At 41.9% G+C, this 27,137-nt stretch overlaps 1 protein-coding gene across 1 annotated transcript in view; it reads left to right on the top strand.

Moving 5' to 3' along the window:
- Positions 1–27,137, top strand: part of SCFD2 (sec1 family domain containing 2) — a 188,747-nt gene that overhangs the window by 9,769 nt on the left and 151,841 nt on the right. Inside the window, exons 3-4 of the mRNA XM_077301978.1 lie at positions 10,153–10,280; positions 26,048–26,223. Coding sequence (XP_077158093.1) covers positions 10,153–10,280; positions 26,048–26,223 — 304 coding nt within the window. The remainder of the gene's footprint in view (positions 1–10,152; positions 10,281–26,047; positions 26,224–27,137) is intronic.

Genomic DNA, 27,137 nt, shown 5'->3' with positions numbered 1-27,137 from the left:
GAAGCTTGGTGGGTAATGTTGAGTCAGTCATTCTTTCTTTTCCAGCCTAACTCACCTTGCACAGTTATACTGTGGGTATAAAATAGAGGAGGGGAGAGCTGTGTATATCACCATAAATTGTTGATAGGATGGAAATGTAATGGATAGATAATGTTGGGGGAGCTGTGCAATTAGCATATTTGGTTTAGGAACTTCCTGGTCTTTTTTCAAAGATCAAAGTACTGGCAAACATCCACATAACTAAAATTAAAATGTCCTTAAATGTTTACGGATATGTGTTAACAGCAAATGAATCAATGCAGGCTCAATTAACCTTTTAAGGAGGGAACATCCTAACAGGAGTATGCCAGTTTCCAACAGAATAACAAACAAGTTCTGGTGAATTACCCTTTTTTTGGTGACTTCCAAGTGACTTTCTTTCTTGACCCGCAGCACAAACATTTTAACCATTTGATCTGAAGATATTGAACATGCAGGCTAAAGAACTGTGGTTGGTGAGTGTGGAAGAGTGTTGTTGTTAAGAGACAAATTAATAGACATGCTTTCTAACACCTATAGGTTCGACTCCCATCCTGGAAACTGAGAGCATAATTTGTTTTTTTGTTTTTTTGTTTTTTTTTAGCAGCTTGAATATTCTTTGACCATATTGTGACTGTTTGGCAGGTTCCCTTACTGCAGTGGTCCCCAACCTTTTTATCACCGGGGACCACTCAACGCTTGACAATTTTACTGAGGCCCGGTGGGGGGGGTAGTTTACTCCTCTACTCTCAACCACTGCCCTAACGCTCTCTGATCGCTATGGTAATGTTTAAACATCCCTTCAAAATAAGATACAGACACGCCACAACAATGAACATAAGGAACATTTTATTTTCATGGAAATTTTAACTCATGACAATGACAAATCAATGGGACCCCTGAGATTGTTTCTCTGCAACGAGATAGTCCCATCTGGGAGTGATGGGAGACAATGACACCCTTACGCCTTACATTGCAACCCACAAAGGAGAGAGAGCTCACTATGTATTTGAATCTATTGCGACCAACTGTTTTATATGTGCATTTTCACACAACCTTCACACAACAATTGAGTTTTATTGCTCCCCCGGCCCCTGCCATATGACTCTCCTGCTCAGCAGGCAATTGTTTAAACAGACAAACAAATTATTTGTTTTAATCAGTCCTGCCCTTTGGTGTTCGTTTATGTTTTCCCAAGCGATGGTATTGGCTGCTGGTCGGTTTGGATCCATAGCATCTGTGCCCACGTGTCGTTTTTCAAAACTCCAAATTGAGTTTGGTAGGCGTTTACAGTTGAATGATAAGTAGACCTTTGGCGTCAAACGTCAAAGTTTATTGTTCCAGTCATTCTGACCAAGTTATATAATAAACAAAACCATAAGAGGCCAAACCAGTATGTTCATTAGGCGTAACACAATTAAGACCAAAACTTACATTTACCTTTCTTCCAAATTTCGTATTTTTATGGCAGTGGCACAAATCTCGGTAGGCTGAATTGTTGCCTGGGGGTGGGGTCTCATCATTAGCCTCTTTGCTTGATCTGCATCCACTGGGCTTTGGTGTTCCTCTTCTTTTTCTTGTCTGGTGTGGGAGGGCTGGAGCTAGGACTAGTGCCATTTAAAAAGGCAGACATCAGCTCAACTTTGGGAACTTGAATTGTGTGTGTGAGTGAGTGAGAGAGAGAGAGAGAGAGCAGTTACTCAGTGGCTTTTCATAGACAGCTGGAGCTGTTTCACCATTGCAGCTTTTGCAGCTGTTTTCAATCTGGTTTGCCGAGTGTTCTCCCCCAAACGTATTTCCTGAGGAGAGGAGGAGTTGTTCTTTCGCTGGCTTTGTTTAGTTTGCAAGGAGAGCATAACAGCTCAAAAGTTGAAACCCTAGTCTCAGCCATGGGGTCCATAGGAGCTCAGCCATACTGGTCAGGTACGAGTAGGCCTCTCATCAGAGGCAGATGGTTATTCTATAATTGCGACAGAATTTTCCCAGGTGGAGTTAGTTCAGGCCACTGATGCTGGCTGCAGTCCAGCCGTTAGACGAAGGTTGGACTTGGGCCGCTTGGAAAGACATGCCTTCTAGAAGATGAGGTATGTCTGCTAGCTACTCCAGTGTCCCCACCTCATTTTGCTTCCAGGCAAAAGTTTACTTCAAGTTTGGCTGACTATACTACGGAGAAACCATTTAGATCTGATTTGCGCAGTTAAAGGGTAGTTTTTATAAAAAATGTTTTCATACATAGATGAATCTAAATTCTGCTACAGGAGAAAATTTGTGTACTTTATACATGGGCCGCAAAGTGAATGTGGCATTGTTTAGAACAGGCTCTGGGAGGAAATAAATTGTGATGCATAGGACTTTAAGGTCCTCCCCACTTTCTTTTAAAATTAGTTTTTTGCTCTAGGGATTTACTACAGCATACAACCGAATTAAACAATAGCTTGGGAAGGAATGGCTCTTCAAATTTCAAACCATTGTTGCCACTAGGATTTGGAACACCACCAGGAATGTTATAGCCTTGGGATATTCCCAGATGTTTTCAATTGAAAAGCCACTGTCTCTATACACCGTGCCCCTGAAGACATCTGTCTAAACCACTTGATCCATTTGCACCATAGAAACATATTCTCCCTAAGAAAATTGAGGCCACGGGTTTCTTAAAATCACAAGGGCATATCCTGTTTCTGCTTTCCAAACATCCAGTAACTCTTGAAGTTTCTCTTTAAAAACTTTCTTGGTCTAACATTGGTTACTATTATTGAGTTATAAGTGACATTTTTTTATGTGAGCTTTTTAGCTAGGGAGGAAAGGATATGATGTCTGATTATTAATAGCAAATAACTCTTGGAGTTCTGCATGAACTAGTAAATGTGCTCTTCTGTGCAAAGCTGAGGTAAGTGACTGTTTTGGAGCACATAATTGCTGCTGTTAACGTTAGAAGCTTATGTTAAATGGGAAAGGTCCTTCAAACACACTATTTATATTGGGGGTATTTAATACTCAGTAGCAATTCTTGCCTGATAACCTCATCAGTCAATTACTCCAACAACAGGCTAATTGGAGTTCCTGATCTTGATGGGAGATCATTTCCTTTGTTAAAGGCCAAAAGTGGATGAGGGGGAGAGGTGGTCTGTCCAAACTGCCCAGGGAGAAGACCAAAACGATCCTTTGCTCCTAGTGTATTATCAGTGAGTATTTTGGCATTTAAATCAAACAATAACCTCTAGCTTTTGAGTCTGTGCCAAAATACACAGCCAAAGTTGAGTCTAGAGCAGATTACACCATCAAAGTGGTCTGAGGGGTTGGAGTGAAACTGAGAAACAAGCTTAAATTGCTCAAGAAAATACTTAAGTTCTTTAATGTTGGCTGTCTGGCTTTTAAAATATGAAGTTGCATGTTTTACTTTGAAAAATTATGGTAATTTAAATGCCATTAATTCAAATAGCATAATGCTCTGGGACTGAGAGGTAGGGAGCTCTTTGCTATATCAGTTTTCATTTATTAACCTACATGAGACGCAGTAACATTAGATACATTCAGTCCGCTTATCTTTGTGTAAGGGTTTCTTTATACCTAACAATTTAATGCACAGATCTGATAACTGATTGCCAGCCTCCAGGGAGCAGCTGGAGTTCTCCTTGGGATTACATCTGAGCTCCAGACAACAGAAAATCAGTTCACCTGGAGACAATGGGCACCATGGAAAGTGGACTCTATGCCACATTGAAGCCCCTTCCCTCCCCAAATGCTGCCTTCCTCAGATTCTACCCCCTCCCCAAATTTCCAGGAATTTTCTAACCCAGAGCTGGCAATCCTACAAATAACCCGATAACCCCTTTTCTCTAGGAAACTGGTTTGTATAAATCCTTGGGAAAAAAACATGCCCTCAGAATGTTTGGCTAGCCTGCCTTCCCACCTAAGTAATTTGTCACATGCCTGAAATCTAAGAGAGGGAACTATGATAGGTTCCCTAGAAAGTGATTACCTATCTATCTATTGTGTATGGCATGTGTGTAATGTCGCCAGGAGATCCTAGGGTTGTCTGGCTGTCAGGCAAGAGACATTCAGAAGTGGTTTTGCCCGCATCATGGCCCTGTTATTCCTTGGAGGCCTCCCTTCCAAGTGGGCTGACCCTGCTTAGGGCTGGGCTGACCCTGCTTAGCCTCCAACATTTGATGGATCAGACTTGCCTGGCCTCCCCAGGTTGGGCTCCCTGGAAAGTTTCCTGCAGTGGTTGTTATTGCCTACACAAGATCAGGCCTGCACAAGATCAGGCCAACGAGCATTTAAAAGCCTGGTATACAGTTATAAGCCCGGTGCACATATCATGTGAAGTGAGACTATTAACTCCTTTTTTAAAAAGGGGATTAAATGTTAAATCTCATAGCACTCCAAAGGGTTTTTCAACCAGATGAATGTCTCATGTCTCAGTGGTAAAGCATCCGCTTTGTACAGAGGAAGTCCCAGATTCAGTCCCCAACATCTCAGATCCAGTGATATGAACAACCTTGTAGAATCTCTTTCTGTCAAAAGAAACAGCACTTTTCTTGACTTTTCTGACTCTGTAAGGATAAAAATTGTTCCTGGCTTTCCTGTGAAGAAGGCTGCTATTGTCCCCATTTTACAGATCAGGATGCTCAGGATGTTACCTGCATTGAGATTTTGGTAACTGCCAGATTTATTTTAATCAAGTCCAAGACAAACTGGCTGGAAGTATGGTGAGGCAACATGGGTATTTGTTAAGGAACTTAATAGTGGCAGTGAAATTATTCCAGGCAAAACCCTGGAGGCAGAAGACAATAAATACCTTCAGTAGAAAGTTGGCTTAGAAAATGCTGATGGACAAAGTTACAATTTATAGCCAGGACAGAAGGAAAAAACAAATTGTGTTTATTCAAAGATGGAATCACTTTAATGTAAAATAAAAACAGGAAAATGCAAAGTATTGTAATTGTTTAGATAACTGTGGCCTATATTTTACACATATGAAAGCCTTCTCTGAGTGTTTTGAAAAATACTAAAAAGGCAGACTGACTAAAAATTCCTGAATCAAGTCACAGCATCACCTCGTATTGTGTTGCTGGAGTGCCGTTTCCTAGTAATCCATTCACAGACCTTCACTCTCCCTTCCGAATGAACTTTGTTCTTTAGACCAGGTACATTATCTTAACTGTTACACGAAGCACAGGAAATACAAAGCACAGGATTTCAAAGAGATATGTGTATTTTTTGTTGCTATATTTTCTATAACTGTTATATAGTGAATCACAAATTTAAGATACATCAGTTTTGAAATGCAGTGAGAAGACTGTATATTCTCAGCTTCTCCTCTCTACTCTCACCACCCTCACAATCATGTCTAAAAAAAGATTTGTGACATTTATTACAATAGCATTTTGTAAGGCTATTAATGAATACTACCCATTTGTCCGCCATCTTGACATAAACATCTAGAGGAAAGGCCAATGTGTTACTTCTTCCTGGGGTGTGAGTTGTTGGGTGGGTTCATTCATTCATTCATGCATGCATGCATGCATGCATTCATAATTTAATTTTTGTCTCACCTACCCCCACCAAAGTGGTCTTAGGGTGGTTTGCAATTGTTAAACATCACATAATTTTAAAAAAATACTATAAGGTAAAGGTGTCCCCTGTGCAAGCACCGAGTCATGCCTGACCCTTGGGGTGACGCCCTCTAGCGTTTTCATGGCAGACTCAATACGGGGTGGTTTGCCAGTGCCTTCCCCAGTCATTACCGTTTACCCCCCAGCAAGCTGGGTACTCATTTTACCGACCTCGGAAGGATGGAAGGCTGAGTCAGCCTTGAGGCGGCTGCTGGGATTGAGCTCCCAGCCTCATGGGCAGAGCTTCAGACTGCATGTCTGCTGCCTTACAACTCTGCGCCACAAGAGGCTCTAAAAATACTATAAAACATAATAAAACTGAAAACAATTTCAGTAATGATTTACCTTCCACTTAATGTCGCAGTCCAGCCATCCAGTAAAATATGTCTCGGGGGGGGGGGGATGAGAGAATAAGGAGACCCACATGGTTCTAAACTGCCATGTCTTCAACCATCGTCCTGGTGGAAAAGTGCCATTTTACAGATCCTGCAGAACTTTACAGCTCTGTCAGGTCCTGGATCTCAACTGGCAGCTCATTCCACCAGGCTGAAGTCACTGCTGAAAAGGCTCAGACCTGTTTGATGTCAGGGATCATGAGCAAGTTTGTCATTGCTGAGCGTAATGCTCTTCGGGGAACATATTTGGAGAGTTGATCCCTCAAGTATGCAGAGCCCAGTTCATATAGGGCCTTCAGTGTTAATACCAACACCTTGAACATGAACTGGAATTCTACCAGCAACCAGCAGAAGAACTAGAATTGGTTTTATACCCCACTTTTCACTATCCGACTGAGTCTGAAAGCAACTTACAATCACCTTCCCTCCTCTCCCTACAACTGACACTTTGTGAAGTATGTGGGGCTGAGAGAGCTCTGAGAACTGTGATGGGGGCCATGTAGGGTGCCAGTAGCTTTGTTTGGTGTAGGTGGCCTGGCGAGTTACAATCGTGACCTCTGCTTCCATTGAGAGGGAGGAGTCAGAGGTCACATACAGGTTCCTGATGGTTTTGCCCTTGTTATGGTGATGCCCGCATAAAAGAACAACCATTTATTCATATGATCTGTGCTCATTGATATAATAGGTATGAGGTCTAAGCCCATCACTTGGCATTGATACCAGTTGAGAATCAACTTGCTCCTGTCTACAAAGCTTCACAGGAGTTGTGTTTTGTGATCATGTTAGCCCTCTTAAGACTACATCCATTGGGCGACCTTGATGCACATGGAGTGGGGTGCATGAATGAACATGCTGGACTTGCTGTGGTCCCTTCTGGCCACAGTCACATCCACTGCAACATCATCCGAGATGTATACATCTTTATTTCACCATTTTCCCCAAGATTCTGAGTGACATACATGGCTTGTCCTTCCACATTTTATCTTTACAATATCCCTGTGAGGGTTGGTTATGCTGAGAGGATATTTGGCCTTATGTCACACAATGGATATATGACAAAGTAGGGAGTTGCATCACTATCCCATGCTGGATCTCATTTATCATCTGAAAAGAGCTAAGAGTATGTTGAAATGTTCATAACATCAGCCTGTGTTTGATAATTTGGCACTGCAATCCTGGTTGGTCAGGACCTAGTCTTCTGAAACATATTGTTATGCCTACAGATAACATGTCATATTGAAAGTTCAAGTAATAGTGGTTCATAATCTAGTCTTTTTGTATGCAATATTCAATACATAACACTGAATTGTTGCCCTGGTTCAGTATTCACCTTTTTATTTCATTAAAACAGAGCATCAAGAGTAGCGTTTCCTGTTAGCTTCCGGATAATTCAAGTCGATAGTTTTTGTACACCAGAATGTACCTTCTTTATCATTAGAATCTTGAAAAACTATTAAATATGCTTTACTGATTTTTACGAGGGATTCTTTGCCCAAAAGGAATCTGCCTAGGAATCTGCCTGTTCTTCACAGTTTGAAGAACCCTCTGCGTCAGGAGTCGGCACACTCTGAAACATAATCTTTCAGGGCTTTCAGACTTATCCTTTCTTGGGGGATTTGAGGGGATTGCAACCAAAGAAGCAGCAGGAGACCTGTCAAGAAACCACCAGACTTTGGATATTAGTCACCCTGATCCAGCAAGGGTGATTGCTACTAAATCATGTGTATGTAGTAATGAGACTGTGCACTTAACCTGCTGAACAGATTATTAGCACAGTCATTTTTGATATGGCCAGTTACCTCTGTCTGGGTCTTGGAGGCCAGTTATCTCTGTCTGCCTTGGAGGCTGAATACATAGGCAGCCCAAGGAAGATGACCTTTAACACACCTTAACTGTGCTCACTGTCTGTTCTAGCAACCATGTACACAAATAGATTCAAATGAGTAGCCGTATTGGTCTGAAGTAGCACAATAAAATCAGAGTCCAGTGGCACCTTTAAGACCAACAAAGATTTAATCAAGGCGTGAGCTTTCGAGTGCAAGCACCCTTCGTCAGACTATGATCTTCTTACATGACAGGGAATATATAGCAAAAATCAGTTCTGTTACATCTGTGTCACAACGAGATACAGCCAATGATAATCCTTTGTCAAAACAGCCAATGAATCCCGTAGAATTCAGTGTATGTTACAAAGAGAAACCAAAGTGTTGCTGGTAGAGAGATCAAAGGCACAAATAGTACACAAATGTCTTTGTACGCAGCTTTAATACTCAGCTCTGCTGTCTCTGGACGGGGGCAATATCTCTTGGTAGGTGCGTAATGACTCTCTGCTAGTTTTTTAGACCAAACAGGTTTAAAAAGTCATCACTAGTACATCTTTAACACCAATAAATTTACTTAGAAAATTAAATATTTTATTAATTTGGGCCACATTTGGAGCCTGTCCTTTTACTTAGGACAATGAATATGGGGTTTAACCCGTTTAGATCCCCACAAAAACCTTGTGATGTCAGTTACATCGAGGGTTTACCAGCCACCAGGTGGGGCCTGGATATCTCCCAGAATTATAACTACTCTCCAGAAAAATGAAATTAGTTCTCTTGGAGAAAATGGCTGCATTGGAGGGTGGACTCTACGGCATTATAGTTCAATAAGGTCTTTCCCTTCCCCAAATCCTGCCCTCTTCAGGATCTCCCCCCCAAAAAATCTCCTGGAATTTCCCAAAAAGGAGTTGGCAATCCTAGTTATATCTGATAATCTGAGAGATGGCAACTGGCCCCAGGTTACTGAGTTTCACAGCGCTGTGGGAATCTGAACCAGGTTTCCCCAGGGGATTTTACAGCATTGTTTTCTACCTTGGTGGTCTATTTTTAATGGTTGATATATTTTACCTAGGACCATTTGTTTGTCTTATTTTTTTAATTCTGCACTCCAGTTGCACCATAAATTGAATGTATTGATCAGCCTTTCTCAGCTTTTTTAGTGAGCTTCCTGAGCCTCCGGGGAGGGTGGTGTATAAATATAAGGACATAAATAATAGTGTTGAGAATCCCCTGAAACATTCTTCAGGCTTCAAGAGACCCTAGAAATGGCACGATTGTGCAGAATATGGCTGGGAAGCACAGCTGTGTACATGCCCACTCAAGGCCCCTCCCCTTTGCACCCCTTCAGGCCCATCATTGGCCATTTGGGGAGGGGGGGTTATAACAACCATATGTTGTCATATCACCCAATAAATGTTTAACAATTTTTAATGAGCTTCTTGAAGAGCTCAGGGCCCTTCCTGAACTCCCACAATTCTGAAGGGCCTGTAAAAGGGAGCTCCTCTGCCAGGCATTCAACTGAAGCTGACAGACCTAACACCATTCAGATGGCCCCCTGGTCACCACAGACATCCTCCACATCCTGAACCCAACTGACTCCCCCCCACACACAGGTTTTGTTTGAAAAGTTCTATTGAATTGCTGATTGTTACGCTATTGTTGATCAATACTGGTTCTTACAGTAATTGTTATGGTTATTGTTATTATTGTTATAATGTACTCCCCTGTGTTTTATGTAAACCCCTCTGAGCCTTACGGGAGGGTGGTATAGAAATATAATAAATAAATATTCAGCCTTTTTCAACTTTTGGAACATGGAGGAACCCCTGAAATATTTTTCAGGCTTTAAGGAACCCTGGAAGCGGTGAGATGCCCCTTCATAGAAGTGGGTGCAGAAGTAAGATGCAGGAGTCAGCCAATCAACCAACTGATTGATCAATCGATTATTTACCTTTTCCATTATGGAGAAAGAGACCAGGTCTATAGAGCAACAGGGGAAGTGTGCTCCAGTGACGTCTAGTGATATCAGCAGCCATCCAAACTTTTGGGGAAAGCCGTGTAACCCCTGGGGATCACTTTCTTAACCCCAGGGTTCTCCGGAATCTTGGTTGGGAATCCCTGATGTAGTTGCTGGACAAAGTCAAGTAAAAAGCTGCAGTTTAAAGACGCAACAGCTTTGATTTCCGAGCTTGAAAGTAAGTAGACTATCTGCAGTGTAGAAGCCACTAAAGAAGGCTGACTTTTAGCAGTTGCTTAATGTAAAATGTGAGTGCCTTTCCCCCTTCTTTTTCCTTACAGCGATCCAGCTGCTAAAGCTCTGTGGGAGTCCTTAATGAATCTCAAGCACAAAGAAGCAGTGATGGAAGTCAGGAGACACCTTGTGGAGGCTGCGAGTAGAGAAAATTTGCCAGTCAAGATGAGCATGGGTAAGTTTTCAAGCACGCCTAATGCAGCTAGCCAGTAATGGAGCGAAAATATGTCTGCCCTTTCTCTTCATCTGTGTCCAAGCTTTTAGTAAATTTAGATTATTCTCAAGAAGGTCAAGCACTAATCTCTCGGAAGGCATTTAGCTTTAATGACTCTGGGGTTGTTAACCCGAGGGTCAGCCATGTGTGATGCACTGCACAGCTTGGAGATTTTAGAATCTTTTTTATTTTTAATCAAAAATTGTTCATCTGTACCCTGACCTACAGGCTGATAGTATCCACACAAATCTATACTATCGCCTCTTATCTTCAATGCTTTGAAGTATGTGTAAGGTGTAGGCTTGTGTTGTCTGGTGGGCAAGGAGGCCTGTGCCCCAACAGAGGCATTCTAGAAATCCACAGTTTATTTGTTTAGCATATGGCGTGCGTAGTGTAGCCAGGAGATCCAAGGGTTGTCTGGCAAGGGATGTTCAGGGGTGGTTTGCCATTTCCTGCCTTTGTGTCATGACCTCTAGTGTTCCTTGGAGGGACTCATACATTTTATTGATACGGTCATGGACCAGTCAGATTCCAGCATAACATAACAGAAGAAAGAAAGCCAGTTTGGTGTAGTGGTTAGGAGTGCGGACTTCTAAACTGACATGCCGGGTTCGATTCTGCACTCCCCCACATGCAGCCAGTTGGGTGATCTTGGGCTTGCCATGGCACTGATAAAACTGTTCTGACTGAGCAGTGATATCAGGGCTCTCTCAGCCTCACCCACCTCACAGGGTGTCTGTTGTGGAGAGAGGAAAGGGAAGGTGACTGTAGGCCGCTTTGAGACTCCTTTGGGCAGAGAAAAGCGGCATATAAGAACTCTTCTTCTTCTAAAGGAAAAAAATAGCTAATTAAAATTCTGGAATAATAATAGTCTCCTGTGCCACAGCTGATTGCATAAAGTAGCTAAGCATGGTGTAACGTAGCCTTCCTCAACTTTTTTTACCATTGAAACAGTCTTCAGGCTTCGAAAACTTCCAGAAGTGGCGTAACCATGCAGGATATGGTTTAGCAGCATAGCTGAGTACGTGCTCACCCAGGACCCCTCCCTTCCCACCCACTTCAGGCCCATCATTAGCCATGGGGAGGGGCAGGTCAACATGACCATTTATGGTCACGTCTCTCGAGAAATGTTTAACAAATTAAAAAATATATATTAAAAATTAATTCACTCCCACCTGTTCTAGAAACCTTTCCAAGGCTGTCAAGAAACCCCAGGTTTTCACGAAATCCTAGTTGAGAAAGCCTGGTGTAATGATTAAAGAGCAGGAAACTCTAATCTGGAGAGCCAAGTTTGATTCCCCATTCTTCGACGCGCAGCCAGCTGGGTAAACTTGGTCCAGTTCTCTTAGAGCAGTTCTCACAAAGCAGTTTCTCTCAGAGCTCTCTCAGCCACACCTACCTCACAGGATGTCTGTTGTGGGGACAGGAAAGTGAAAGAGTTTGTATACTTCTTTGGGACCCTTTCAGGTAGTTTAAACCCAGCTCTTCTAATTTGTTGTGAGACCACCTCAGGCATAGAATCATAGAGTTGGAAAGTATCTCCAGGGTCGCCTAGTCCAACTCCCTGCAGAATGCAGGACATTCAAAACTATTTGCCCACCCCATTTCCATGCCCAGATGATGTCACCCTCCCCAAACCAGAATCCCTGGTCAGTCTGGCCTGGAGGAAATTCACCTCCCAACCCCAAAGTGTTAATTAGTATTTCCCTGGGCATGCAATAAAGGGCCACAAGAGCCAAACATAATCCCTTCTGCCACACCCACTTACAATCTACCTAAATTCACAGAATCAGCATTTCTGACAGATGGCTATCTATCTACCTTCATCCAGCAATACAAGAATAGGATGGACAAGTGACTCATATTTCATGTTCCTCCATGTGATGTTGTGCCCCAGTTTACAGCCTCTCCCTTTCCTGGGAAATTCAGAAACTCAACACCTGCAAAGGTTTGGAAGATACAAAGCCTATGTTTTGGGTATGGCCCTCTGAAGAACCCTAACATTGGGGAGGGACAATGGAGAGGGTCACTGGTTGAATATGTGCTTTGCATAAGGAGGACTCAGATATAATCCCTGACATCTCTAAAAAAATCAGGAAGTACTTGAAGTGAAAAACCTCCATCCGAAGACCCTGGACAGCTGCTGCCAGGAAGAGTAGATGGTACTTGTACTTGACAGACTAGTGGTCTGATGTAAGATAACTTCATGTGTTTGACCAGAAATACATGGTAACGGTGTGTCCTTTTCTTGTACCTTCGGATGATGTCTGAAGTCCCTCTGGGAACAGCATGTCCCCGTTCATGCTACAGTGCATTAGCTTTTCCTTAGCAGCTCAATAAACCTAAATAGCTAAATGTGATCAGCAGCCATCTTACGAACATGATCAGTTGCTTATTTGGTATTTAAGAGTGGAGGGTGAAGATGAGTTGTTGAAACACTGATAAAAATGATTTTCCATTTCCTGATTTTCTAGATCTTCAATTCCCGAAGCATTAAAACTTCAGTAATTGCAGAAATGATATGAGATCAAGCCTTTTTTTAAATGTTCAAAGAGGAAATACTGTAAAGCCAGCAATGGTGTACAGCAGCCTTTCTCAACTTTTTTTTAACCATTAAGAACCCCCTGAAACATTCTTTAGGTTTCAAGAACCCCTTGAAGTGATGTGATCATGCAAAATATGGCTAGGAAGCATAGCTGTGCACATGAGCCCCCCCCCCCAGGGTCCCTCCCCTTCTGATCCCCTCCAGGGGATCATTGGCCATTTTGTGGGGGCGGAGCAGGTTGACATGACCAGATAACGTAATATCACCCAATAAATGTTTAACATTTTTTTTAAATATATAAAAAATTAATTAACTCCCACCCATTCGAGAAACGTTTCTAGGGCCGTCAAGAAACCCCAGGGTTGAGAAAGCCTAGTGTACAGGGTTAAAGGTAAAGGTATCCCCTGTGCAAGCACCGAGTCATGTCTGACCCTTGGGGTGACGCCCTCTAGCGTTTTCATGGCAGACTCAATACGGGGTGGTTTGCCAGTGCCTTCCCCAGTCATGACCGTTTACCCCCCAGCAGCAAGCTGGGTACTCATTTTACCGACCTCGGAAGGATGGAAGGCTGAGTCAACCTTGAGCCGGCTGCTGGGATTGAACTCCCAGCCTCATGGGCAGAGCTTTCAGACTGCATGTCTGCTGCCTTACCACTCTGTGCCACAAGAGGCGCAGTGTACAGGGTTACTTAGCCATTATTTCAAATATGCTGCAAAAACAGAGCCTAGGTAGAGGCTATATGGTAGCAGACGTATTTAAGAATATCTGACTTCTGTTTTCTGGCAGTACACAGAATGATGGCAATTCCCATGGTAAAAGAGTAGTGGCCACATTTGAGACTCTAGAATATGCCTGCTATGGTGGCACGTGGAGATCTCCCACTATTAAAAATTTATCTCCAGGCGACCAAGATTAGTTCCTCTGGAGAAAATGGCTGTTTCACAGGGTGGACCCTACAACACTATATCCTGCTGAGGTCCCTCCCCAACCCAAGCCCTACCTCCCCCAGGCTCCATTCCCAAAATCTTCAGGAATTTCCCAACACAGAGCTAGCAACCCTACTTATGGAGCAGGATTTTGAGAAATTTGCTGCTTGGGCTAAGAATCGCTTAACCCGAGTTTAAGACAATGAATTAGTACTGTATGTGCTCAGACCCTTAACCTTATTTAGCCATGGAAGCACTAAGCATCGGGAGAAATCCTGAAGCCTCTGGTTTGGCCAAGGCTGGAATAATGCTAAGAGATGGAGCAGCGCATTCTGTCTCTTGCATTTCAGACTTTGGCTTGAACTCTTGTTTTCCCTCTCTCTCATCTAGGTCTACTAGCTAACCTTAGATTTACATTAATATGTAGCTCCCTGGCTGTGACGTGGGATAAGGGCCTGTCCTCTGTGTGTATGAGTACATATGTACTGAGGATGATCTATGGGTCAGATGGCTGCTTCACCTACCTGCTGATTCAAAGCATGAATTATATGTTTAATTGAGCCTTGTCTCTTCCCTTCCCTGCCTTAATCTGGATCTTTGATACAGACAGCCTTTCTTCAAAGCTGTTGTACCATACACACCTCCTGTTGTTGACTTCTTGACCCAGCAAAACATCAGAGCATTGCTTCTAATCACTTAAGTCAGCTGGAAATGAAGTAGAAAAAGTTGTCTATCGGCTGCTTCCTCTCCTTGGAACAAAAATATGTTAGTAGCTTCCTCTGATCCAGATGCCTTTACAGGGCACCTGCTCTCAATATGATTGTGATAAAGGAATGGAATCTCTGGCTGTCTCATGTGCAACTGTGCATGGGACTTTGAGTGGGCTAAAATACAACAGGTGGGCTATTAACTGGGACAGGCAGAAATGAACATATTTCCTCAGCGATTAGAGAATCTTGCTGGATCCCAATTTGTTTCTGGGAAAAAATCATATTGCTATGATTCATAGAATCATAGAACTGAAAGGGACCTCTGGAATAATCTAGTCCAACCCTCTGCAGAATGCATAATCAACAACTGCTTCACTGCCTGCAAGCAGACCAAAGGTGAATAGTGAGCAGAACTGGGTGATTGACTTTGCAATCTGAACTGGTCACCATTCAGTCATTCCTCAGAAGATGCCATAAAAATATGGAACAACTACACAATTGAATGGCTGAGGAGCGAGGGCTTGGTGGTGACCCTTTTCACCTCATTGAGAACAATAAGCTGGGGGTGGAGGTGGCTGCCGCTGTCCTGTTGCCCTTCCAAAATGCCCTTTAACCATCCTCTTCTTTTGACAGTTCACTGCTGGAAACGGTTTCCTACTCATTAGGCATTTTGGAATGACACAGAACCAGGGAGATCCAAATGTGGTTTCAGAATTCTTTTTAGTCTGCAGGCATCTAAAATTTTATTCAGTTTTCAAATTGAAATAGTGAACATTATCAAGAAGGTTGAACTTAGGTGGTTTTAGTCCAAAGACTGCTTGGCGTTTTGTTTCCCAAGTTATTTCATTTCCCAGAAGCTATCACCTGCAATAGATTTAATTAATATTCCTATTCAGATTCGAAGAGATTGTTCTGCCTTTCTAACATTTTGGTGCCTATGGTTAGGCCTTTTCCCTTTAAAAGTGTAACTACAGTATTAGTTTTAGGAAATTGTAACTCCCTTGTAACAACTACCTCCAGGCCAAATCTGAACAAAACCATCATTTGTTAGCTGTAGAAGTGGTAAAGGGTTGGGGTGGTGTAATGTTGCATACTCCTTTAGCTCCTGCACTCTTAGAGGATTTTAGATTACATGGACTAATGTTTTGAAAACAAATACTTGGTTACATTCTGCTGAACTGATTAATAGCATCCAGCGTCTGGCAATGTATTCAAAGGGAAAAATGTCATTATTATAAGTAATAAAACTCCTTTCTAAAGCATTGTTCTTTAGGTTTTTAGGCCTAGATTCACTCTGTCGTCAACATGGGACAATCTTTTAATTTTTTTACCACATTTGTCAGCCTATTTTCTTCGTGTCCTTTCTGCTTCCATTTATTCGTCTTTCGTTATCCTTCTCTGTTTTTGTCCTCACCTTTTATTCATTTATTTAAGCATGTGAGGCTGCTTTTCTTATCAGAGTGCACTGAAGTGGTTCACAAAAAGAAAAGAAAAAGTTGGCAAAGACAGTGGGAAAAGGAACAGAAACAAGCCTGCCAAACTGAGGTGACTCTACCCCAGGCCAAATCCTGAAGAAGAGAAGAGAAAAATGTCTAGCAAGGATCTTCCTTGATGCTCTTCCTTATTTCCCACCTCCTCTTTTTCGCCTCTTAAATTATTAAAATTGAATACTATAGGTTGTGCTAAGTTTGGTCCACTTTTGACCAGATTAGGATTCACCAACTGAAGATGACTACTGTGAGGAAAGCTTTCATGCACTAAATGGAACGTCGATTTGTGGCCTGCTATAAGTCCCTGACAACCCCTTAGATTTTGTCATCATGGACTTGCAGTAATAACCCTAGGTTTGCAAGGTGATGGCTGGGTTCTCAGGCTACAGAGATCAGTCCTGGAGAAAATGGCTATTTCAAAAGGTGGAATTTATAACCTTATACCCCACTGGGGTACAACCTATAGTAGAGCCTCTTGTGGTGCAGAGTGGTAAGGCAGCCGTCTGAAAGCTTTGCCCGTAAGGCTGGGAGTTCAATCCCAGCAGCTGGCTCAAGGTTGACTCAGCCTTCCATCCTTCCGAGGTCGGTAAAATGAGTACCCAGCTTGCTGGGGGGTAAACGGTCATGACTGGGGAAGGCACTGGCAAACCACCCCGTATTGAGTCTGCCATGAAAACGCTAGAGGGCGTCACCCCAAGGGTCAGACATGACTCGGTGCTTGCACAGGGGATACCTTTACCTTTACCTTACCCCTCTGGGGTCCCTCTCCTCTTCAAGCCCTCCCCTCCACAGGCTCCACCCCCAAAATCAACAGGAATTCCCAACCGGAATCTGGCAACCCTAAATTACACATTTATGAAGCACTTTCCAAGCTACCATACATGGCTGATAAGCTTAGTGTAGTAGTTAGGACTGCAGACTTCTAATCTGGCAAGCTAGGTTTGATTCCACACTCCCCCATGCAGCCAGCTTGGGTGGCCTTGGGCTCGCCACAGCACTGATAAAACTGTTTTGACCGGACAGTAATATCAGAGCTCTCTCGGCCTCACCCACCTCACAGGGTATCTGTTGTGGGGAGAAGAAAGGGAAGGTGATTGTTGGCTGCTTTGAGACTCCTTTTGTAGAGAAAAGTGGCATATAAGAACCAACTCTTCTTCTTCTTCGAGACCGATGAGTGTTTGTCTTTTTCACTCTGTCATTTTGAAGACTTGGTGCTTCCAAAGAATAGCAGAGTAGCAAAAAAGAAAAAAGAAAAAGGGTCAGCCAATGTATCGTCTCTCCCAAATTACCTGTCTATTCCTTCATTAACAAGCCATGAAATCTGTGTCAGGGATCTTTCTGACAATGCTTCCATTCATGTTGTACACTAATAGAATCACAGTTACACAGTTGACACAAATTTCACTGTTAAATAAGTTCTATATTGGATGATATATGAGTTGTAATGTAAACCACCCTTGGCCAAAAGGGAGGACAGTATATAAATAGAATAAATAATAAATAAAGTAAATGTGAGATAAAAAGGGAGAGAGTCCACAGTCTCCCTTGTCAATTATCGAATTAAAACAAAAAAAATTAAAATATCCTATTAAGTTCTAGATATCCCACAGGAGCCCTATATAAAATAGCATTTTTATGTTGTATTTTGGTATGGGGTGGTTCTGTTGCATTTTGGAATGACCAAAAATAGAACCTGTGGTAGGGCTATATTTATTGAAACAAGCTCCCATGAGTCTTCATGGTCAAAGTAAACCTTCCGCAAGGGAGAGTACAAACATTGCTTTTCTAAGAAATTGAATATGATGGGTATAGAAGTCTGTTTAGATGCCCACTTCTTTGGCTATGCATTTTTACTTTTTCCATTAGACCATTTCTTTGGCTGTGCATCTTTACTCCCACCCCCCTAAGTGAATAGCTAATGTTCAGTCCTATGAGGAAAAACAAAGTTAGAATTTATGATACAGAATAGCCTGGCCCTCACTGAGAAAGACCCCATACGGAGTGCCAAGAACCAGCATTGCACCCCTCCGGTGTTTCCTGCCCCGTACAGATCCTCTCCCGATCTCCTGCCTGTCATAATGACTGACATTTTGCTCATTATTTAACAACTTCACCTTCCTTCAGATCCCAAGATTATTGTACTGAAAGGTTACTCAAATTACAAGCTTACTGGAATAAGAGAGAAATGGAGTTTCATGTCGTATTTCCGATGTAGCAATCTTGTAGCTGCAAATTCAAAGTGCGGACTATATGCTCTGGGATTTCCCCCCATTTAGTGAAACACTAGTTCAAGACCTTTTGTTTAAAATTAGCTGCAAAAAAGTAGCTCTTTTATCCAGCTTCCCCTTGGATTTTCTTTTTAAAATGGTCCATAACTGAAAAAGTTGTTATTTCAGCTTTCCAAAGGGGAAATCAGATTTTCTTACTCTGAAACCCTCCTATTTCTCACTGGCCTTCACCAGTTTAAAGTATTTTAACACACTTGAGGATATTAGATTCAGATAGGTAAATCTGAGAGCTATTCAGGGTACAGTTTCCCAAACAAAGAAGGGTTGTTCCCACTGCAGAAGTGCGGCTGCTTCTTTCCCAATCCTCACTTCCTTCGCAGTCCCCTGATGCATATCTTAGTGGATCTTCTGAAAGTGACGGTCCGTGATGCTTTTGTTCAAAGCTTTGCTATTAGCATATTATTTGGCAGCAAAAGACACTTCGCTACAAACGTCCTTCTGTGGTTTCAGAAACGGGCTGCCTTTCCTGGCAGTTTTAACAGAAGACAGTAAAACTAGACTGAGCTTGAATCCCCTTTTATTGTGTCCCTTTATTGGCATGTTGAATGATGGAAGCTGAAACACCAGGAGGATAACAGAAACAAAGTGCTCTCTTCTGTTACTCTAACCCTCAGTTAATGGAAGAAAGCCCTCTCAGTTCTGTCCTGGTAAAGGATGCAGAATGCAACCTGGAAAACTGAAGCATCTGCTGGATAAAGCATATAAGGCAGACTGAACCTACAGTAATGATCTACTGATAACAGCGGGCTTAGTGATAGATACTGGATAAGGATACTGTAAGGGCCTTGAGTAATTTAGAACTACATGTGAAAAAAAAACATCAAAGGAACTGGCAGGTTGCTGGGCTGAAGGCTTGTCCACACTAGGGATATGGAGGCATATGTAAGAAAGTATGTGAGAAGAAAGGAACATGACTAACTTTGGACATTACCCAAGGAGGGAGGGAGGGAATGGAAGTCCACCTACTAGGGAAGTCCATCTGTCAGCATGCTGGGTGGAGCTTTCCCTATTCCCAACACCAAAAATGTGGCAACACATGATGGATGGGGCCAACCATGATTGTGGTAAAGGTAAAGGTATCCTCTGTGCAAGCACCGAGTCATGTCTGACCCTTGGGGTGACACCCTCTAACATTTTCTTGGCAGACTCAATACAGGGTGGTTTGCCGTTCCCTTCCCCAGTCATTACCTTTTTACCCCCCAGCAAGCTGGGTACTCATTTTACCGACCTCGGAAGGATGGAAGGCTGAGTCAACCTTGAGGCAGCTGCTGGGGTCGAACTCCCAGTCTCATGGTCAGAGCTTCAGACAGCATGTCGGTTACCTTACCACCCTGCACCACAAGAGACTCTTATGATTGTGGAGCGTGCTGTTAATTTAGTATTTCAAGGGCATGCACAGGCATATAATGTCTACCGGCTCACCATTGTCTGCATACTTGTTCACTTTCTCAAAAAACTCCAAAGGTTTTCTCCAAAAACCTCCAGAAAGCCTCTTTGTCTGATGAGGATGAGTGGATATTCTGATCTGTGACGCCAAGTTTACGCCTGCACATCGATATTGACATGTTCCAGTTGCACAGTACCAAATGACATAAGACCAAGTGAGGCATTTCAATCGGATTTGTGTTTGCAACCTTGCACAGTTGAAGGAGGTAGCATTTCTAAAACAACAACAACAATAAAGGAAGGTGCTGTCTTTAGTGGCTTGCTCTCAGAATGGCTCTTTGGATGTGGACTATGGGCCTTCCTTTAGCTACTCTCAACAGTACTTCAAACTACAACAGAGCAATACATTCATAACTTTTCAAAACTTAACACTTCATTGTAGAGGTAAAACTGAATGAGACATATGAATTGGATTGCAAATCTGTACTGGCAGATCTCTTATCCATACCAGGTTTGCGTCGCTAGCTTGTTCACTTTTCACTTACCCTTAAATGTTATTACAAAATCTGGAAACAAAATACTATTCCAGGTCCCATGCAGAGACATTTACAAGCCTAATCTGCTGGTAGTGTGCTATCTTTGCATATTAAATTATGGTTGGCATATGGACACAGTACTATTTGGCTGACCTCTCCATTTCTTGTAACTAGGGAGTTTGCTGACAATGGACTTTCTCTGTGTGTTTGGGGGCTTCAAGGAAGATCCTGTATTGCTAATCCTAACCTTTTGTTGGACAGGAAAATGAAACACTTAAATACATGGCCAAACGTCTTTTGGCCTGTGGGGATTTTATTTTCTCTTTATAAAATAAAATAAATGCAAAAGTAATTAAATAAAAACAACTGTGTGACTTGGTCCAATATGGAATATGAATTCAGTATTTATTAAGTGCCTTTGCATTTTAATTTCTAGCCCATATTTGAAATTCACCTATTATTTTAGCAATGTTTATTTTATTAGTATTTCCCTCATGTGTTTATGTTATTTTTGGCCCATGTGTCAAAGCACAAAGATTATTAGTATTTTAGCTGTGATCCTGTGGATGCCCTGTTCTTGGACATATTACTTTTCTGCTGCAGAAGCATGCAGGATGGGATCTGCTATCTTTACAACATCAGCTTTGTCTACAGAAGTTCCTGCCATGTTGGATAAGGAAAAGAGAATACTGAAGACATTAAGCCACTTTGGGTGACTTTTTAGCTAGAAATCAGGGCATAGTAAATGTAAATAATAAAATTAAGATCTCCAAAGTTTACAACTTCATAGGAATTAAAAAAAAAACAAGGACATTTAATAAAGCTTAGGACAGGGAAGCAGTGTCAGGCTGTAGCAGCAATTAAAATTAAGTTCAATGAGTTCTTAAAGATTAACAACTGTCCTGAGATGTTGCCAAACTCAGGGCCAGAACTCCAATATGTTTAACATCGAACACAGAATTTGCTCAAGATCCCTAGCCCCAGAGAAATAAAGTTGGCCTCAACCATAGCCAGGGCTTTTAGGGGATTTTACAGCCTGGTGAAACACTTTTCCAATTGAGATCAGGACCCTGCAGGACATTAAACAATTTCTCAGGGCCTGTAAACCAGAGTTGTGGCATATAAATCTGAAAATAAAATAAATTAAAAAAATAAAATAAAACTTTCACTACTACCAAGGGAGATACAGCTTCTGGGGGTCTTATCCCCACTGACAACCTAGTGGGACATACCACAAGGCCTGTACCTGATACCACAGTTTCAGGTGCAGGCAGAAGAACCACATTGAAACAAACTCGAGAAGGCCTACACAAGAGCAAATAAACCCAACATCCTGCCCCAGCCAAACCCCTGGCATAGCCACTGGAGTGGGGGGGGGAGGGGGGGCAATCCAGCAGACCATGGGAAGTACTGGGGAAGAATGAATCACTGCTCTCACCCAGGGAGGGACCGGGTGTACCGAGGGAAGTGGTTAGTTGACCTTTAAAGGCAGGTTCATGAGGAAAGCCTGAGGAGAAGAGGAAGGCACAGCTTGGGGGGAGCAGTGAGAGAAAGAACACAAGAAAGAATGAGAGCTAGTTGTTGACCCAGAGAATGGAGAAAGAACAAGATGGAGCAACCCCCTCCCTTTCTCTTCTCTGAGGCCTGGGGAGATCTTACCAATGCCACATTGCACAGTAAGATGGCTGAGAGCTGGCCTAGGGATACATTTAAGGTGTCGCTAGACTCCTATTTATATTCAGAATCAAACAAAAAGAATTAACAATTTGTAGAGCCAGAAATTGTTGTTTCATGTTGGACATTGTGTACCTCTTACCTAATACACAAGATTCATATGAAAACATTTATTATATGAACAGAGAAATAGTACTATTAGTTTTTCAGTTCATTTGTATAGTTTTGGCATCCAAAATAATGTTCTATGTAGCATATATCATTCTTCCTCATACCCAGCACTTCCTTCTCTATGGTAAGCCAATAAAATCATAGTCCAGTAGCACCTTTAAGACCAACAAAGATTTATTCAAGGCGTGAGCTTTCGAGGAAAGCAAGCACTCTTAAGCTCACGCCTTGAATAAATCTTTGTTGGTCTTAAAGGTGCTACTGGACTATGATTTTATTGTGCTACTGCAGACCAACACGGCTACCGATTTGAATCTATGGTAAGCCCTAGATTAGCTCTTTCAGATAGACACCTCTATCAGGAGTCATAGGTGCTTAAACTCTCCTGGATAATATTCGTGGATTCATAAAGAAAAGAAATGCTGATTTGAGATCAGTAACCAGTTAATTTCCCAGGAGTGTCAATTTCTCTAGAGATTTTAATGGCTCCTGTGCTAATTGCTTGGCCTGTCCTGATTAAGCAAAACAGACCATAAAACATTAGATCTCCTCCCCAAAATATGCGAGAAAATGAATAGCTCTTGCTGTAGATATTAATGGTTCTATGCAATGTCTAGAGAGATTTGTTGACCTTTTGACTACCAAATTATGATTATTATGTCTTTAAAATTTTTGTCAGCTGTCCTATGGCTAGGTTGGTGTGGAATATAAATATTTAACATTGATAAGAGTCTGGGTTAGTTTGTGTTAGTGTGCCATTCAGCTGAAAGAAAATGCTTGAGGAATATATTTGATTACAAAGAAAGCAATTTCTTTAAATTATAAGAGCACAATGGTGAATGACAGGGGTCAGTTGGTAAAAGGGGGGTAAGTTGGTTCCTGTGAACTATTTTGCAGAAAGGTAGTAAATAATGAGGTGGCAGAATTGCCCATGACAACTCCAGTAAATAGTGACAAAGAAGTGAGTCTGAGAAACTCCAGACAGAGTAACGAACTAGCCAATCCTGTGGTGGATTAAGTTGATCTAGGATTGATTATGTGATATGCCATATGAGGTGAAATGCATTACCATTCTTTATAAGCTGAATTAGCAACCATTCAATTAAAAAATAAGTCTATCCATTGTATTTACTTGATGAACTTAATATTATTCACACCATTCCATTATCGTTATTATTGATAAAACTTTATCTCCCTTAGAAAAATGGCCATTCTTTCATGACTTCTTTGCTCATGGGCCAGTCATGAAAACTTGTAAAGCCCTGCTCAGAACATGAAGCATTCTTCATTCTCTCCCACCCCCAGCAAACAATTTTATCCATGTATACTTACACCATTAGCAGCCTGAATGATCCAATGTGGCCCACACTCTTCACAGTTTGGAAGCTAAACCGGGTCAGCCACAGTCAGTTTTCTTCACATCTGAATGAAGAGAACATCAGTATTTAGCACCATCCTGTTTGCATCTGAACATGAAGGTAACTCAGTTCCATAGCAGTAAGACCTAATTCAAGCCACTGATGACCTAGCGCTTTAAAGTGAGCAACTGATTCCAAGTGTGGTTGACATTTTGATGACCCCATGCGCTTCAAATCCAGTATTCAATGTTGCATACACAATTGAAGGCCTAAAATGTGACAAGTCTCAGAAAGTGCAGTGGAACTGCGGCTGAAACTGGCTTCAAGGTCTGCATTGGATCAAAATACTGGAAAACTATACAACAGTGGTTCTCCACCTGGGGGTCGGGACTCCTTTGGAGGTCGAATGACCCTTTCACAGGGGTCACGGCAGGGCAAGCAGTTTGGCTGGGGGGCGCCATCCACACAACAGCCTTGTGAGGTAGATCGGGAGAGTGTTCGCCTGTCTGGGTCGGACAAGAAGCAGAGTTGAACTGAGAAACCCTGGAAAAAAAAATTTATATACAATTATGAACAATGGATCTTCACACCATTGGCCGGTTTCGGTTTAATTTCTGTGAAAGAACACTTGTATAATGTTACCACAACATGAGGAACGGTATTAAAGGGTCGCAGCATTAGAAAGGTTGAGAACCACTGCTATACAAGATCAGCACGGAGCCTATTTTTCTCCCCTGTTCATTCGCGTGGTTGATGCACTACAAAGCAAACAAAATTATATACCACATGACAGGAAAAAAGGGGGAAAGTACTAGGAAAGTGTATTCCTATTTGGTATTGGTAGCTGTCAGGCTGTGAGAATTTTCCAGCTATTTTAGCGCTCATTCAAACAAGACATCAGATTTTCCAAACAATCTACAGCTTAGCATGTGACTGTACCATAGGTAATACAGAATCAGCCATGATCTCAGGAAGGCTAAAAAAGTCCAACAACCATCCAAACTGAAGGATGGGATTTTGAAGCTCTTAATTCTTTGATTCAAAAATAAATATGTTTCCTTGGGAAGGATATAGAGTACCAGACTTGCTGTTCCTCTTCTCAGAAGACTATTCAAAGACATATGCTTCCTGTATACATTTAGTGTATCTGTTCAGATTCTGTATACTGTTAAGTTTCATGGCCAGTATTTATTGATTCAGAGTAATAAAGCTATTGCTTGAGTATTTTTTCTCATCAGATCTAGGAAGCTAAGCAAGGTCAGCCTTGCTTAGTGTTTGGATGGGAGACCACCAAGGAAGTCCAGGGTCACAACATGGAAGCAGGCAATGACAAACCACCACTGCTCACCTCTTTCCTTCAAAACCCTATGGGGTAGCCATGGGTCAGTTGTGACTTGATAGCACTTTCTACCACCAGAGTTTCTTTTTGATGCATGGAGCTTATTATCCAGTAGCTGAGCAATTTATCTTTTAAACAGATAGAAAAGTATAGATTCATTTGATACAAGATGTGGGGGGGGGGGGCGACAAACAAAGGATATATACCCAGGATGAGATGAATTCTTCAGGTAAGAGAACAATCCTTCTAGTTGATTATACATCAGGTACGTGAATTAAAACACACATAATTGGTTACTGCTAGTGATAAGCCTTCGGGCCATTCCAGGAGTAGGCAGAAGAAACATCTGCCGTGATATTTCACCTTCCCATTCTTATTTCCACACTTCTACTTGAGGCTTCTCAGAAAGCCATAAGGAACCACTTATTGTTAATTCTGTCAGCTGAAGCTTAGGAAGCTCACATTTTGAGCACCAGCAAGGACTGAACAGAGTTGAATATTGCAACTACTTGGCAGGACTTGTATTCTCAGGAAAGAGGTCACAGTCAGTTCCTCTCCTATTAATTGGCCTTTGAGGAAACAATTAGGTATCGACTCCAAAGACTGCACAAATTCTATTACATCGGTGTTCCTGGACTTTCCCATTTGACACCTCATTCATACATAAAGTCTGGAGTAAAGAACCGTATTGTCCTTTGTGAGACTGAATTTTTAGAACACAACACTTTTGGCATGAACCTATCGGTCTAGGAACATAATATTTACATGTAATTATGCTTATTCTAGAAGAAAATGAAGGTATCATGGAGTTTTTAGTCAAGGCTACATGTTTGTAGAGAAATCCCGCCACATCTGTCCATTGTCCTATTCTTGCATCTATAAATCATATCCAGTTTGGAGTAGTGGTTAGGAGTGCGGACTTCTAATTTGGCATGCCAGGTTTGATTCTGCGCTCCCCCACATGCAAACACCTGGGTGACCTTGGGCTCGCCATGGCACTGATAAAACTGTTCTGACCAAGCAGTGATATCAGGGCTCTCTCAACCTCACCCACCCCACAGGGTGTCTGTTGTGGGGAGAGGAAAGGGAAGGTGACTGTAGGCCGCTTTGAGACTCCTTCGGGTAGAGAAAAGCAGCATATAAGAACCAACTCTTCTTCTTCTTCTTTGCGGCCCAGTTCTGTATTCATTTAAATACACATGTCACATTCTTGTCTAAATGGGACAATTATTGTTGGCGATTTTAAAAATTCTTGCTTTGCCTACTGTTGAGAAAGGGCTCTGATGTGTAATTTTCTTTCTTTCTCAGGAAGAGTCACCCCTGAACAGCTCACCTCATTCACCCAGCTCTTCAAAAAGAAGTTTGAGGCTCTGGAGAACCACTGTGGGCTTTTGCAGATTGCACTAGCCACAGTGCAGACACTAAAGCACCCTCAAAATGCCAAATGGGACAACTTCTTAGCCTTTGAAAGGCTGCTTATGCAGGTATATTAAGATGTGAGCATTATTACATTTTATGGAGGGGATAGAGAATATTTTAAAATTTCTGTTTTATTATTTAGTATTTCTCTTTTTCTGCCCCCTCCAAGAAACTCAGAATGAAATAATAATTATATTCTTTATTTACATAGGACTGGATCCTGTAGAAAGTCTCCAGTGGTGAAAGGGAAGTGGGACTTTCATGCTTCTCCCCTCCTGCTGCAGCCCCAAATGCCCCCCTAAATGCTGCTCCCGGGGAGTGGGAGGACTGGAAGTCTACAGCAGGAGAGGGAAATCAGCAAAATCACCCCTTCCCTCTTATTATCCAAAACCTTACATTGCATCTGACTCACACTGGTAGTTTTCTGTTTAGGTAGTCATCAGGTTCCAGACTTTATCATGAAAACCATTAAGAGAATCTAGCCAAAATTAAATTTGTAATGTCACAACATTTAAAAAAAATAGAAAATTTCTACCTTTGAATATATAATAATTCCAGTATATAATAAATTGTATTCAATTCCCTAATATCTAGTTGGATCAAAGTGTCAGTTTGTACCAACTTGCCTCAACAATTAATTTGTGTGTAAGTGTATGTATAACTGGCATATTGGTTAAGTAAGATTTAGTAATGTTTATTCTAAAACCTGCTGTTACTCCAATTACTACTTTGTAAAATCTTCCTTTGGCTTTGATAAGTATAATTCAGTGGCATCTGCATAGGATTGTATGCTATCGGTTGTGATTTGAGTATTCTCACATGCTATAATCTTTACCCCTGATCTTATATTCTTACCTGGTAGATTCTCTTCATAGTACTTTAGTGATCTGTTAGGTCCTTCCATCTACATCCCCTGGTAACAGGCTGTCTTGTGATATCAAGTGTTGTAGTTGTTTTACAATACCTATGGCTATGTCAT

The sequence above is a fragment of the Paroedura picta genome, chromosome 10 (assembly GCF_049243985.1).
Source record: "Paroedura picta isolate Pp20150507F chromosome 10, Ppicta_v3.0, whole genome shotgun sequence".
Classification (NCBI taxonomy): domain Eukaryota; kingdom Metazoa; phylum Chordata; class Lepidosauria; order Squamata; family Gekkonidae; genus Paroedura; species Paroedura picta.
The sequence above is the reverse complement of the archived record's forward strand: the minus strand, read 5'-3'. Positions and strand labels throughout refer to the sequence as shown.